Genomic DNA, 16661 nt, shown 5'->3' on the forward strand with positions numbered 1-16661 from the left:
TTTTTATTAGAAGATGGATATACAAATAAATCTGTTAACCAAGAAAAGAAAAACGTTGCTTGGATTTTGTTTTCTGGCACTGTACACGTTTGGTAATTGTCAAAGAACAGTGTTTCCACTGGGGTATCCCATCATATGCATAAAATAACCAGCGTGTGAAAATTTGGGCTCAATCGATCATCAAAGTTGTGAGAATATGATGAAAGAAACAAACGCCCTTGTTGGACAAATTTGTGTGCTTTCAGATAGGAATAAAAGACTTCTAGCTATAAGTCTTATTATTTTAATGAGAAAATACCTCTTTCTCAAAAACTTCCCACAATGTTTTATACTATCAACAGCTCTCTAATGCTCGTTACCAAGTCAGTTTTAAAGTTAATATTTGTTTTGAGTAATTACCAAACGTGTATCTTCCCTTTAAAGACCCTTTTCAAAAATCATTATCAATAGGACATGCCCAGGAAGTTCTTTGTGCCTCAACATCGCAGTTTCCAGTCCAGCCTGTTCTTAGCGAGTCTCTAATCAGGGCTTACAGCTGGACACCTCTGGTAGTTGTCAAAGACCAATCTTCTTACTTTTGTATGTCAACATAATGCATAAAATAACAAACCTGTGAAAATTTGAACTCGATTGGTCGTCGAAGTTGCTAGAGAATAATGTAAGAAAAAACACCACTGTCGCACAAGTTGTGTGCTTTCGTCAGATGCCTTGAATTCGAGACCTGGGCTGAGGTCTCGAATTCAATTTAAATATTTTAGTGAGAAATTACTTCTTTCTCAAAAACTATGTTACTCCATAGGGAGCCGTTTCTCACAATGTTTTTGTTCTTACCAACATTTTGCTGCCATTTTGTTGAAGAAATGGAAGACAGGCCTATCCAGTGGAGCTATATGGGAGCTGGTTGCCACAGTAATAAAGGTTGACTTCAATTATAAGCTGCGAAAAAGTGGCGTTAAAGGCAGTGGACACTATTGGTAATTGTCAACGATTACTCTTCACAGTTGTTGTATCTCAACATATGCATAAAATAACAAACCTGTGAAAATTTTAGCTCAATCGGTCGTCGAAGTTGCGAGATATTAATGAAAGAAAAAAACACCCTTGTCACACAAAGTTGTGTGCTTTCTGATGCTTGATTTCGAGACCTCAAATTCTAAACTTGAGGTCTCGAAATCAAATTCGTTGAAAATTACTTCTTTCTCGAAAACTACGTCTTTTCAGAGGGAGCTGTTTCTCACACTGTTTTGTACTATCAACCTCTTACCGTTACTCATAATCAATAAAGGTTTTATGATGACAATTATTTTGAGTAATTACCAATAGTGTCCACTGCCTTTAATGGTAATTGTCAAGGACAAGCCCTCACAGTTGGTGTATATCAACATATGCATAAAATAACTAACCTGTGAAAATTTGAGCTCAATCGGTCATCAAAGTTGCGAAAATAATAATGAAAGAAGAAAACACCCTTGTCACACGAAGTTGTGTGTGTCTAGATGGGTGATTTCGAGACCTCAAGTTCTAAACTTGAGGTCTCAAAATCAAATTCGTGGAAAATTACTTCTTTCTCGAAAACTACGGCACTTCAGATGGAACCGTTTTATACCATCTACCTCTCCCCATTACTCGTCACCAAGAAAGGTTTTATGCTAATAAATATTTTGAGTAATCACCAATAGTGTCCACTGCCTTTTAAGCAAGACAAATTTACTTCAAGTTTAAAGGTGCGTCCCGAGCCTGCCGTTGTATAAACTTGATTCAAGTCCCGTTCTTGTGCGATAGGTCCCTAAGCACATCCGCCGTCAATGTAGCTATTGGTCCCGAGAACGACACATGTTTGGGGTGTTTTTTGATGTTATTAGGCTATGGGATTGAAAACAAAAGGACTCTCGTCACGATATTGGGTTTTGAGTCTAGCAAATGAAATTGTGCTCTTAAATCATTTTCCCTACTAAGCCAAGCTGATCGGTTTTTGGCCCGGTCCGTGGGTCCGCCGTGTGTAGGCCTAAGCTTCACGCCAGACATGTCAAGCACATCCAACTGTCAACATAAATACCTCAAACAGTTTCGCTATTCCTAATGGTGGAGAGCGCGTCACGTGGGTGTGTATAACCTTTGTTTATGACCAGGGCCCAATTTCATAGAGCTGCTAAGCACAAAAATTTGTTAAGCATGAAATTTCTTCCTTGATAAAAAACAGGATTACCAACCAAATTTCCAATTTTTGCATATTGCTTGTTACTGATGTTCAGCTGTTGTTTGCTCGCCTTGAAAATCATGTGGAAATTTGGTTGGTAATCCTCTTTTTATCGAGGCAGAAATTTCATGCTAAGCAAATTTGTGTGCTTAGCAGCTCTATGAAATTTTGCCCTGTAAAAAGTGTTAAACCCATCAACACGTATGGCAGTCGCTGATCCAAGCCGAGTACAAACTATTCCTACAATTTATGAAATTACTAATAATTATAACTCACTCCTGGTGTCGATTTCACAAAGAGTTTAGATGGGACGTGTTCTAAAAATCCCATGGATTGTATGGAGGATTTTAAGGGGGAAACGGTAAAAGAGGAAAAGGGTGTGATAAAGTGAAAAGAAAAATGTTTTTGTGGGGGGGGGGGGGTTGCGGGAGGGGGATACCCTCTGCCACACATCGGCCAAGGTGTACCGAGTGTACAGTAAGTATTGTTTGAAGCATACAGTGTTTGTCACACATCAATTAGGAATTCAAAATAGGCTTGAAATGCAAGGACGAGTGCGCAGGCTGAAGTTTTTTATGCTGAGGCACCGATGCGTGCATATACATAGATTCACATCATGCGGGCCTGTAATCTGCATTGTTATTTTTTACGGGGTAAGGGCATAACCAACCCTGTTATTTCACTACAGGACGTCGCCATTTGCTTATTTTGAGCACTTGTTGGCTTTAAAGGCCAATCGTCCATGGGTTAGAAAACAGGGAATATGATTAACAACTCGAGATGATTCCACGCGCAGGCAAGAATGTCAGATCATTTTTGAAACGACATTCTAACATCTGGTTCAGCACAAAACTTGTGGTGTTGTGTTTTTGCTTCATGCAGCTTATGTTCTTTCTACGTGTAACAGTGAAAAGAAACACGAGGCCACCATGGGAAAGCACTTCGCCTTTTTTATTACCGACAACAGGTAAAACGTTCAAACCCTTCCGATTTCTAAACAAATTTGTTTTTATATTGTATATGACGGTTTTGTATGTAGACTGACTGTTGTAGTGAACCAAGTGCGGGAGAGTGTTGCTGGCGCACTCGGAATCCTACCTCCATGGTTCGACACACCCAAACCATTCCAAACTGAATTTCACTGCCTTTCACTGAACTGGTGAATGTTGAAAAAGCAAAGGGATAATTTTCCATATGACGCCTCCACTTTTTCACTAATTTTACAAAAAGTGATATCTCATTGAGGTAAAAAAGATACTATATTATTTCATATCGAATGAAGTTGACATGTGCTGCTGTACAATTTGAATGTCCACTGTATTCGCTGTACAAACATGCATGCCCAATTCCAGACAGGCAACATAATTTCCCCTGTATTTGAGTCAGTATAGGCTTGATAGTAATTAGATAGCTTCACGCTCTAACGATTTCCCAAAACCTCATTCGAGTTATTGCTATACGCATTATGTAAATGAATTCAGAATTACGTACCATGCATGGGAAGATGACGCCCGATTATTCGGAATAGTTATCCATCAGCTACACCGGTACGCCGATACCAAACAAGACTAAATTCCAATATCAATTTTCCTGTTGAATTTTAATAATCCACAACCATTAACTTGTATAAAAGCCTTTGCAAATATTAGTTTAAGCATGGAGGAATAATAGTTACAGTTTTCGAAAGCTTTTCCGTAAAATCAAAAACCTAAAACAAATAACTCAAAATTAGGAAACATTTTGCCCATTGTGCAATGGCTGATGCATATAATTTTGAGGACATTATTGCTTTTTTTTCTACAGATAAGTGGTATATACTAGTTAATAACGGCTGATGTACACACGAAAGAAAATTTTGTGTTGTATCGGTGCCGATTGTACCATAGAAATAATGTTGGTTTACAGATGACAATAATATAACAGGGTCAACTGGTTTTCTTTCCTGCTTCCCTTTTCAGACACCAGGAAATATGTAAATTCAACCTCTCCCCTAACATTACAAGCAGTACAGATTTTAACAGGTACGTATTAAATAAACCTCAATGGTACTGTTGACCTTTCCAAACCCAAACCAAAAGTATTGATAAACTGCTTAAAGTACTTTACATATAGGCATATACATGTACGCCTCAACAACTGGGGTATCAAATTGAAATTTGCTATTAATGTCTCACAGGTTTGGTGATGTAATTCTTGAGAACCAGGGGATGTGAATGAATTAACTCTCCATATTTCGTGTGAGGAACCATGCATAAAAAAAATTAAAAATTCTTGAACATATTAGTTGCTTAAAATAAAATCCTGCATAATAATTATCGGCATATTGTCCTTTGGTTGTAACGACCGAAATTAGCCGTTGCATGTTTTTATAGAATTTCAGAATGCAGTTTTCTTAAATATGACTTCAATTCAGGTACAAATATATCGTAGAAGAACATCGTTCTTAAATGCAATGAACTTCATAATCAGACTCAAATTAAACAGAGGTGTTTTTATCCTTACAAAAAACAGTTGACATCATGCACTCGTTGTTTTTTTCATTCTCAGCAAAAGATAACCTAACAAGCCCCGCTCCCGCACTCGAGATAAGAAACTCTCACATGGTGCAGCAACTTATCTCGTGTCCAGCATTAAAATCAATGGGTAACCTCGGTAAGTGTATGAACTTGAACTAATAAGCCCTGCAGAATTTAATCATATTCAAAGCAAGACTCGCATGCCTTCTTACATTTTATTTGTTTGTTTGTTTGTTTGTTTGTTTGTTTGTTTGTTTGTTTTATGTGTGGGGGATCGGAGGGGAGGGATGTGAAAGGGAATGTTTATATAGACCTACCGTAAAATGGGTGTAACTTTTGCAGGTTTTTCAATGAATGTTTCAGTAATATTTTCCCATGGTCGTAGCTGTGGATGCTTATTTAAATTGTGACATTGGGGCAACCTCTATCCTGCTGATCAGAAGTTTTAAAATTCCTTTAAAAGTTATTGTTTGTACTGTTATGAAAGTTTAAATTGACTATTCAACATGGAGGTTGAGTGTCAAGCAAACTCATGATTCATAAACAGGCATGGAGCTTCATCTTTAAAAGGGCAAGGCCATTTTCATTTTCCTAAGGGCACTTCCATCGGGAAATCTTTTAAGATTTCAAAGGCCTCCATAGTCTGCGTGTAATTCCAGGCCTGCATGCATGTATACAAGGGGTCTCTTCTTGATTCCTTTCCAGACGCAAACAGACAGATGGACCTGCAAACTAAAGTTTCTCAGAGTGAGCTGGATGATTATGTCTTCCAAACCCAACAAGGCAAAGCAAAGGAAGCTGTGGTATCCGGTAACGCCCAACTCATGGGCGGATCCCATTTAAACCGAACAACCAATGCTTACCTTTCATTGTTCCGGGAAGGTTATGGTGTAACAGCAGAGATCCGATGTGGGAATTACATCTACTTGCCAGGTGGACACTGGAGACCAGCAGACTGTATACCTCAATCGAAGGTATTTGTTGTTAAAGCTGGTACAAGCACCAAACAATGACACACTTTGAATTACTTATATGCACATAGACATCTATTGGTAATTACATGTACTCAAAATTACTGTTAGCATAAAAAACTTACTTGGTAACGAGCAATGGGGAGCTGTGGTTAGTATATAAAACATTGTGAGAAATTGCTAGTTAATCTTGTTTATAACGTGTTTGTTTACCATTTAAATGAGTTGACGGCGTGCATCAATATGACAACGCTTTGACGTCATGCTTGGGAGTTTCTTTGTTATACCTCCATCTTTCAGAAAAACGGTGGATAAGGGCGTTCGAAATTATTGTTTTTTACACAATTAAAAATCTATTTTTAGTCATAATATGACTCGACTTCCTTATATATTGAAAACATTTCAATGAAATTCTGAAAAAATCACGACTTGCCATTTCGCTCAAGTAGGTATTTAAACACAAATGAAAGTCGATTATCTTCTAGAAACTGTGGTGGTGTCATATACAATACTCCCTGTGTAACATACGTGTCCGAGATTTTGTTTTCTTCTTTACATGTTCTTTGCCCTTGCTGCCTGAGCGCAGACGATACACATGGTTGTACCCGCACAAAGTTTACTACTTATTTTCAACACCAATGCAAAGCTACAAACACCAGTTGGACGGATCGGAAACCTCAAGCCATGATTGTTCTTTATTCCCAACGCAGGCCTAACACCATTTAAAAGTGCCTTTATTTTGTCTGTTTATAAACTTCGCAGATTGCAATTATAATTCCATTCCGTAACCGGCATTACCAGCTGATGATATTTTTACGGTACATGATACCATTTCTACAAAAACAGCGCCTGGAGTTCGCCATTTACGTCGTTAACCAGGTAAACGAGAAATAATAGGGACGTTTCTGTACGTTACGCGAGCAAACATGTGAACGTGAACGTCAACAAATTGTGTTGTTTCTATAGGTGACGTCACCACTTAGGGCTTATAGACCTTTCTTTTGCAACGTCACAGCCCGAATTTTTGCCAACCCAGATTGGAAAACTATGAAAAGCCGTAAGTGCAAATTAAGAAAAGATCGCTATTTTTGGTAACAATGTAACCAAATTTGTTGATTTTGTTAAAAACAAAACAAATAATTATGAGAGGTATTTTATTTAATTGAATGTTTGCAGAAAATGCTGAATTTGGTTAAAACATCTGTTTTTATGATTTAGTATTTTTACTAACATTCGGCCGACCATGCCAACCAAGGCGGTTTGTTTATCAACAAAAGAAAGGTCTATTTGATGTTCACATATGACGTCTGCACGTACGTACCTGACGTGAAAAGTGGTAACTTCACGTTATATGCTAAAAACGTGATATTTTAACAACACAATTTTCTGACGTTCACGTTCACGTATTTGCTCACGTAACATTCTGCTGTCTATAATACGGGGTGCCAAATACTATCGTCTGAAAGTTGACGAGTTAAAAGCTAACAGAGGGACAACCGGGATGTTCTGAATTGCAAGGGCGGGTCTAAAAAACAATCCCTTGTGGGGTCTTTCACACAATGACTTATAATGGACACAGCAAATATGTCAATGCCGTAGAGAATACACTCCAAAAACAAAATGATTTTGCCTTGGAAGATTTGCCTTACAGTTGTCTAACAAGGTATAAATGTTATTATTAAACTGGTATAAACCCGTTCGTGTGGACAAAGTTAGCCTTTCGTTTTGTGCAAATCTCTTGCAAAGCCTTCTTCACTGTCAACTTTTTGAAGAAACAAAATGACAGTACTAATTTTTACCAATTTGTTCTTTCAACAGGAGAACGATTTTCTATTCAATAAAGGAATTCTGATGAACGCTGGTTTTTTGGAGTCTCCCAAGTTTGCGGAGTGGGACTGCATCATATTCCATGATATCGACCACATTCCACAGCATGAGGGCAATCCTTATCATTGCGTGGATTTACCTAGACACCTGATGGGAGGGGCAGACAACAGAAATTACAGGCAAGAGAGGTTTTTTTCAGAAGACAGTCTTTTGTCTAGCCATAGTGGCGGCGATCCGGTCAGGATTTCTTAGTCGGCAACAGGTCGGCAATGTTACCCCTGGCTGGATAAAGATAATTGAACTTTGACACGCTCAGAGGTATCCCTCTACCTGGCCAAGCAGGTCAGCTACAAGGGGCCAAGTTCAGACTATTGTTTAGAGGCACTGGGGTGGATTTCACAAAGAGTTAGGACTAGTCTTATCTCGAGTTAGGACCAGTTACTCGTCCTAACTTAGGACTTTCAATGCAATTTGTATATCTCCTAGGACTAGTCCTAAGTTAGGACGAGTCCTAACTCTTTGTGAAATCGACCCCTGGCGGATTTGGTAATATTGTCAAAGTCCAGTATTCACACCATGGTGTATCCCAACATATACAAATAACAAACCTGTGAAAATTTGGTCTTACAATTTATCATCGAACTTGCAAGAGAATAACTAAATAAGAAACACAATTGTTGCATAGCTGTGTGTGCTTTCAGAAAATGCTTCAGGCGAAGTCTTCAACAAAATTATTATTTGAGTGAAAAATTACCTTTTTTCAAAAACTACGCAAGTTTCAGAGGGAGCCATTTCCTCACAGTGATTTATTATATCAAAAGCTCTCCATTGTTTGTTACCAAGTAAGTTTGTATGCTAAGAATTACCAATAGTAGTGCCTTTAACATTCATAGATAGATACGTTTATTCAATGCTGTAATAAATACAGAGTGTTAAATAATATGGTCAAAATTATTGTAAATACAAAAGAGACAAAACAAAGAACTTTAAACAAAATCCAACATCATGATATCGTTTTGTGATTCTTGTCCAACTCAGACCGCCGTACGGATCAATCTTTGGTGGAGTGACAGCCTTTAATAAAAACCAATTCAAAAAAGTGAATGGATTTAGCAACAAGTACTGGGGTTGGTGCTGCGAGGATGATGACATGGGATGGAGAGTGGCAGTTGGTGGTCTCAAGAGGACGCGATACAAAGGCGACATTGCTTTCTATAAAGTTATCAGCGAAAAACACACACGGGGCTCCCACCGACATGAAGCAGAAAAGTAAGTTTTCGAATCATGAGTAAAGCCATTTTCACATTACTCTTTTCCCCCTGAGGTTGTCCCCGTGAAAGAATGCAGCTGAAACCCCGTTGAATTGTATAGGGACATAGGCGGGGACAGTGTGAGTGCACCAGGGTAAAACCAGGGGGTGATGAAAACAAAACTCCCGGGCCTCCCCTGGGCTGCATTCACCGGGATAGATAGAGTGTGAAAAGGGCTATGTCTGCCCGAGAGGTATGCATATGTCACTTCTGAAGCCCCTATTATACCGTCTAACACAATACCCCTCGCAGGCTACAGTCGTAGTTTGTGGATTTGCTGTCGCCAGCCAGTAGGTCAAATCAAATTCCATCTTTATTGCTTTTGGATCTTGAAAAAACATCGCACTATATTTGAATTATAACCCCCTCCCGATATTAACATTAGACTCTATAAAATTTAGAAATTTTAGTAAATCACAAAAGTGAAAATGAAGAAGAAGTCCGTCATTAATGCTATTCCTTTTTCTGTTTCCTTTTCTTGTTTAATACAGTCGTGCTTACCTTCGGAAGAGGAGTAAGGCGCGTATGCTACAAGACGGTGTTAACAGTGTCAAATACAACATTACACACCTAGAGTTTCTTACGCTATATACAAACATCTCTATTACTTTTGAAAATAATGAATGACGAGAGGACGCCATGTTGAATGCAGTCGGCCCAAGTTTTTGGCTACATAGCATGCCATTGATTGCGGCAGCCCCCCCCCCCCCCCCTTCCCAGTTACGGATCCACCTTTTTTGGTCAGGTCCTGATTGTTGTCCTCTTATTCCCTTTTCGTAAAAGCATTCCCTTGTTGGGTCCATGTTGAACATTTTGTAAAATACCCCACAAGGGCACTACAGTAAGCGCCAAGCTCTGTGTTGCAGTCGCTGTGTGGACATAAATTTGTTTTTACTTTAGTAAAATCCTACTCATCAACACTTGAATAACACTATGTTTCAATTGTTCTCAGGTCAATTCCGTATCAAGCGTTGGGGACATACCGCATGTAATTATGTCATCTATGCAATACTATCTGGAGGACATTATTGCATAGATATGCAATCATGTCAGCCGGACACATTTGCATATGCAGTTATGTCCGCACCCGTGCAAAACCGTCCCTGCAGTAAATTAAACGCCCTTGGTCGACGGAACACGTTCGCCATTTTGTTTTACAATCTAAGTGCATGTCATGAATGACATGGGAAATGTTCGGCCGTTGGGTATTCGCTGCAATCATAAAAATACGTGAATATTCTTAGTCACTACACATGCCTAAGCAACCCACTGGTTTCTTTGTAAAAAGAAGTTTCTGTGCCACTAAAATTGTGTATTAATTTTAATACTTTATTTCGTTGTTCTTCAATATGTATATCTTTGTTTCTCTTTTTCATTATTTCTGAAATGCCTCTTTGTTTGATACACTTTTTCTTTATCCGTGTTTTACAGTTTGTTTCACTGACATCCGTTTGTACTTGAATTTCTTTCCCATATTGCGGTCTTTCGGTTTGTGTTTAATTCTGCATTTCTGTGTTTTCGTATCTGTTTTTTTTTTTTTTCCAGGTGATGTTTGCAGATGTATTATTCTAATTGATAGGTTGTATTTACGGTTTTTTTTTTCTAGCTGTAGGCTAGGGGGCTATTGTTGTTAAGAATATTGATGTTAAAGTTTAATTCTTTATATTTTTATGCCGTTATTTAAGTTTTTAAAACTTGTTTATTTGTTGATGTGGATGGCTCTCTATTTCGATCTTCTGGATTGTGTTCATTTGTTGATTATCAATACTTTTTAAAATTGTATAGTTGTGTATGTTCCTTGACCACAGAGCAAGGACCTTAAAGTTAAACTTTTATTCATTATAAATTATGTATAATAAAAACATAAGTAAGAGGTGTGTTACCTTATTCTTTCATAAGCCTTTCTTTTTGTATTTTATTTATTGATTTATCTATGTTTGGAGGAGGTGCTAGTTTTGGTCCTCCTTTCTGGTGAGCTGTTTTAGCAGTATGCGAACCTATAATGTAATATCGGGGGGGGGGGGGGGGGGTGACGGACAGGGGGATATGTCCCCCCCAAAAAAAAAAAAAAACAAACAAACAAACAAACAAAAACAAAAAAACTCAAATATTGCACTGTGTAAGAACAAGCCTTGTGTCCACCATGGGTATCAATTCTGGAGGAAACGGATGACACCACTTTTTTAAGAAGGGTGTGGGACACGTACATCAAGCGTCCCCTTAAAATTGGCCTAAGATTGCACCACAGAGCATCTAAACCCCTAAGCGAGCCCGGACACCATGCCCTAAAAGGCTTAATCGCGTTCCGCAATAGCATGCTCCATACCCATCATTTATAGATTTGCCTCATTTATTAGGAAACTTTATTTTAATCAAGTATATCTTTATTATTTATTACTCTCTTTGTTTAATATTATGTATCAATGCAAAGCTGAAGTGTTCCTCTTTAAATTGATACCATATTTGCAATGGTTACATGTAGCTGAATTTGGCTACATGAATGACAATTTTAGGCAAAGTCTCATTTCAAATGTGCCAAAATTACCGTTGTCTGTGCAAAACAGTCAGTAGGTAATGATCAACAACCAAACCGGTCAAGCTTCGGAACCATGAATGGTTTACTACACAAAGATTTGCACCAATGCACACTAGCCCTCATTTGTTGAAAAAAAAAATTGTTTTGGGTATTTACTGATTTTCTTGTCTCAATATAGTGCATTAAATCAGTAAGTAATCAGTAAGTTGTCTTGCTTCTTTGAATTACAGTGTCAACTTGTTTGTTCACACAGTAACAAAGAACTGCTTATTTTGGCAGATTTGAATTGTGACTTTGCCTCATTCTCATTAATGTGGCAAAGTCCGGCAACATATAATCATTGCAAAGGTGGTATCATTTTAAAGAGGAACACTTCAGCTTTGCATTGATGTATAACATAATACAAAGAGAGTCATAAATAATAAAGATATACTTGATTAAAAAAAAATTCCTAACATTTTGTGAGCAGTTTATTAGGTATGGATACGAAGCTATACTTGAGAAAAACATATACCAATACCAATAGCGAAAAAAGGCACGTCATCACTTGAAACAGGCCCGCTTCCATCATCTTAATTACACCGACTCCAGTTAATGAGCTAAAAACCGGCAACAAAATAGAGAAAGGCTTTATGGATGTTTCAAAAATGAAACTCTGTTAACTTTAAATTTATCTTAATTTATGTTTTTTATCAAGGTAAAATATCAGACTGATCAACGCCATAATACCCCCTCAACCAACAAGTCCCCTACCCATGTTATGTATAATGTTCCTCTTCCTTTGCCCTCATCCATCTTGGTGTTTCACTCTTTCACAGACATTTCAAACCAAGTAGGTAGTCGTCAAGTGCATACAATTTTGAGAATGCCCCCACCCTATAACATCAGTTGATCAAGTGATTGTTTTCTGTATAGTCACCGGGCGATGGGCAGCTCGCAATGGCATCTTCGCTTCGCTGTTCTATTCTGTGTATTCACTGTGTTTATTTATGGTTGAAATAAGTAGAATAACAGTGATCCACACAATATGCCATACAGTTTTGTGATTTTCCCCTCCATTGGACACTTTCGGTAAACAGTATTGTCAAAGGCCCACAGGCTTCGTGTATCACAACTTATATATTATAAAACAACAAACCTGTGAAAATTTAGGCTCAATCGGTCATCAGAGGCGGGAGAAAATAACGGGAAAACCCACCCTTGTTTCCGCATGTTTCGCCGTGACATGACATGTGTTTAAAACAAATTCGTAATTCTCGATATCAAGAATTGACATTGTTTTGATGTTTTCTCAAAAAGTAAAGCATTTAATTCATGGAATATTTCAAGAGAAGTCTTTCACCATTACCTTCTGTAAACCCTGTAAACTATTTGTAAATCTGTGAACATTTTTTTTTTCTTTCTGTACCGAAAGTGTCCAATGGCTTTAATTCATGGTTTAAACAGCGTTATAGCCAGGTGATACGTGTCGGGCGGGCCGACACACTATCGAAACATTCCGACACTCCTTTATACACTCGGTAATCATGATTGTTTTCTCTATTCGGATAACATTATTAGTGCGTTTTTCTTTTTATTCTGGTAATGTTCGGACCACCATCCAGTCATGCATATGCTGCTTGTTCAATCGGTGTTATCTGCATGCTTATCACGTAGGCCCTACACGGGGAGCTACACTCACACACGATGTATTGACGTTTTTGTGTTTTTTAGTTTCGAGACTTCTTTGAAAGTGTAGCGAAAGGGCTTCGTAGGGCTTCGCCCCTAGACCCCATCACCCCCCCCCCCCCCCCACCAGGGGCCCTTAGGTGGGCTATGGATGGACCGAATTCCATGTAAGTGCTTAACTCTTCCCTTTCTCAACACCCCGTGCCCCGCAAATATTCTAGCATCGCTGTCAGATGCAATTGTGTCGGCCATGCAATACTGTCCGCTCCGGACACTTTTGCATATGCAATCGTATCCGGGGCTATGCAAGACCGTCCAGCGGACAGTCATGTGCATGTATGTATATGACTAGACTGTGCATGTATGTGCGCGCGTAAGCGAGCGTGCATGCACTGAACTATTCACGTATTAATTTATGATTGCAGCGAATAGGCCTTCCCAACGGCCGTTAATTCCATTGATCTCCATTATACTGACTGGATAGGACATCGCGTCCAAACGCAGGCCGCGCGCGTATTTTTTCAAACGGGTGAAGACCGTTCGTCACACGAAATGCGCTGTACACTTTTAAACGGAGTTGCTGCAAGCAGAGAGAAGTTTTCGTCCTTTTAATTGTCATTTGGGGATTAATACAATTGGAATCGGATCAAACAAACTAAAAATGTTGATGGTGAAGTCGTGCGCGGCTATCAATCACTGGAGGAGGGAAAACTGAGTCGGCAAAGGGATTGTCTTTCCATAAGTAGGTAGGCCTTTGCATTTTTTTAGCGATTCATATTATTATTATTATATCTAACGTTATAAATATAAGCCGGAAATTTAAACTATCTTTCATAAAAATAGTTATTATAGGCCAAGTATTTGTTATTTTTACCGAGCAATACTATTTTTGTTTTCGCTCCGTTACAGATGGTTGTCTGGAATCGACGAAGACGGGAAGCCCGGATTTCAACAGATGTTTGTCATAGCATCAATAATTAAAAGGTTCGGGAAAGCGACAAGTATATGCGAATTATGTACAAGTTCGTTGAGAGGATCAGTCATCTCGGAAATAGCCGACTTCGTTATTTGTGACCAAAATAAAAATATTTATTTCTGGCGGAACAGTAAAACGGTTATGGAAGTTTTGCTGTTGGGATTGTTTTTCACTTAACATGATGAATAGAAGCTTAACAATAAAAATACTAAAATTGTTAATGGAGTCAACTCTCAATTATCACATTGTATTTTGTTTTCATCTTTCTTGTTCTTTTCCCTCGATTTTAGCGAGTATGTAGTTCTCACTCTAGTGCCTACTCGAATTGTTTATTGTAGGAGCGACTCTTGTTTTGTCTTTGTATGGTTTATTGCCAGTTTCTCAATGAACTGAAAGAATAAAAAAAAAACCATGTACCTGAATCCCAGTACAGTTTCTCGGCCGAGTGTTTGTTTAGAAATTTAAATATCATTATTATAATACTAATAGGGCATTTGATAGAAACAAATATAAAGTTAGTTTGCTTTATTGCATTTCAATCAGCAACTTTTTCATACTTCAAACTGTCGATCGTCATGTTTCCCCCCCATTTCTATTCTCAATTTACAACTTCAACTGACAGACTCAAACCCGACCAAGTGCACATTAATTTACCCGTTTGAAGTAATTGCGCCGCCATTGTTGGGCCGCGTGTTTATGCACGCAGCATAGCGCAATGTCCTATCCAGTCAGTATAATGGAGATCAATGGTTAATTCCCATGTCATTCATGACATGCACTTAGCTTGTAAAAAATGGCGAACGTGTTCCGTCGACCAAGGGCGTTTAATTTACTGCAAGGACAGTTTTGCACGTGGACGGACACAACTGCATACATGCAAATGTGTCCGGGCGGACACAATTGCATTATGCAGCAGCGTCCGGGCGGACACGATTGCATATGCAATTATGTTCTCTGGATAGTATTGCATAGAGGACATATTGCATGCGACACCACCCCTCACACTGCGTTCTTTTCGCCGTACTTTCGTAAACTACCCCCTCTAGTGGCAAATTAAATCTGCTTGAAATGACGTTGAGCACTTCAAAACTTTTGATGAATGGAATAGCTCTTGTGGTTTCGTACGGTGTTTATTGAGGTCTTGTTCTGAACTCCATTGTTGCTTTATCCACCAGCTCTCGTTAGAGCACCAGACGAATCATTTGGATTAGACAACAACACTTCAGCATGCAATGCAGCAGTTGGGTCGGCGAACTCGTAAAATGAAAGCAGACTTTACTCCAGCTAATGTAAGTCAATTACTGATTTGTTTTGCAGATGATGTACATAACCAATCTACTTCTTAATGCTTCATGTTTTTTGTACGTTGAGGTTTTTTTCAGTTTAAACTTGTTGGCAGGTCGTACTTCGAAACTATTTGTAATGTTATGTTTCTACAAAAAAAGTACAAGTAGGCATGTCGTACCCGGTAGGCCTACACGTTGACGTTGACTTGTTGAGTATTCAATATAATTTGTGTGTGTGCAGTGTCTTTTGTCTGTCATGTCTGTGTATGTTTTAGCATGTCCATGTTCTGATTCTACCTTGATGGTGTCACATAATTGAATGACATATGAAGCCTTCGAAAAAGACTCTGCTTAGCTTTGGTAGGGTCGAAACGTCGGGCCAGCATTTATATCCGCCGGTCCTTTAGTTGTTAGGTCGATAAGTTGTTTACAATCAGCTAATTCTATTTTCTCACAATTGAAGGACGAATGACTCATATTTTGGGGGGAGGAATATACAACTTTAACTTACTAAGAATAATCAAATCTCAAATAAACTCCTCAACAATTGTCAACATGGAGCTACAGCTTCATGCTCTGTAGCTCCATGGTGACACAAGGACAAGCCTCCCAAGTTTGTAACTAGACCAGGGGGTTATAACTTAAAGGCAGTGTACACTATTGGTAATTTTCAAAGACTAGCCTCCACAGTTGGTGTGTCTCAACATATGCATAAAATAACAAACCTGTGAAAATTTGAGCTCAATCGGTCATCAAAGTTGCGAGATAACAATGAAAGAAGAAAACACCCTTGTCAAACCATAACTTACTCTATGGTCACACGAAGTTGTGTGCGTTTAGATGGTTGATTTCAAAACCTCAAGTTCTAAACTTGAGGTCTCAAAATCAAATTCGTGGAAAATTACTTCTTTCTCCAAAACTATGGCACTTCAGAGGGAGCGGTTTCTCACAATGTTTTATACCACCAACCTCTCCCCATTACTTGTCACCAAGAAAGGTTTTATGTGAATAATTATTTTGAGTAATTACCAATAGTGTCCACTGCCTTTAAAATGACGAACTAGTTGGTTAAAATTTGGCAGTCCAGTCAACAGTTTGCCGCCACCAGCTATTTTTAAAGAAAACCTCAATTTGTTTTTACCTTTGCTGCAATGAACAATTCCCCTTGTACAGCAGAGCAAAATGCTATGCAAAGTGTGTCATCTTTTCCTACTCAATATTTAAGCAATAACTGTGCACAAAATCTGTTGAGTCAAAATATTTTGCCATGCAAAATTGCATGATCTGGAAATTTTACCAAGATAAATGTTATAAGTCTATAGTTAATAGCACCAGCAATTATTGATGGGAATCAGAATATTTATTAAGAAATCA

The 16661-nt window shown here is 38.5% G+C and overlaps 3 protein-coding genes across 3 annotated transcripts in view; 2 read left to right on the top strand and 1 right to left on the bottom strand.

Annotated features, from left to right (window-relative positions):
• The window catches only part of LOC139949118 (tRNA 2'-phosphotransferase 1-like), a 120365-nt gene that overhangs the window by 11646 nt on the left and 92058 nt on the right, over positions 1-16661 (bottom strand). The window lies entirely within an intron of this gene.
• Positions 2812-10713, top strand: LOC139939989 (beta-1,4-galactosyltransferase 4-like). Its single transcript, XM_071936182.1, has 8 exons — positions 2812-3164; positions 4156-4218; positions 4745-4849; positions 5419-5687; positions 6447-6563; positions 7503-7690; positions 8550-8780; positions 9313-10713. Exons 1-8 carry the CDS (start codon positions 2978-2980, stop codon positions 9446-9448), a joined length of 1296 nt encoding a protein of 431 aa, XP_071792283.1. The 5' UTR covers positions 2812-2977; the 3' UTR covers positions 9449-10713.
• Positions 15185-16661, top strand: part of LOC139948768 (tyrosine-protein kinase receptor-like) — a 74060-nt gene continuing 72583 nt past the window's right edge. Inside the window, exon 1 of the mRNA XM_071947126.1 lies at positions 15185-15290. The gene's annotated coding sequence lies outside the window, so the exon portion shown is untranslated. The remainder of the gene's footprint in view (positions 15291-16661) is intronic.

This window comes from Asterias amurensis, chromosome 1 (genome assembly GCF_032118995.1).
Source record: "Asterias amurensis chromosome 1, ASM3211899v1".
NCBI lineage: Eukaryota > Metazoa > Echinodermata > Asteroidea > Forcipulatida > Asteriidae > Asterias > Asterias amurensis.

Excerpts from the sequence above, each read along its gene's own strand:
- LOC139939989 (XM_071936182.1), top strand. The coding sequence starts at position 2,978 with ATGATTCCACGCGCAGGCAAGAATGTCAGATCATTTTTGAAACGACAT. Across the intron at positions 4,219-4,744 it reads AGCAGTACAGATTTTAACAG|CAAAAGATAACCTAACAAGC; the intron begins GTACGTATTAAA and ends TTTCATTCTCAG. Across the intron at positions 7,691-8,549 it reads GCAGACAACAGAAATTACAG|ACCGCCGTACGGATCAATCT; the intron begins GCAAGAGAGGTT and ends TGTCCAACTCAG.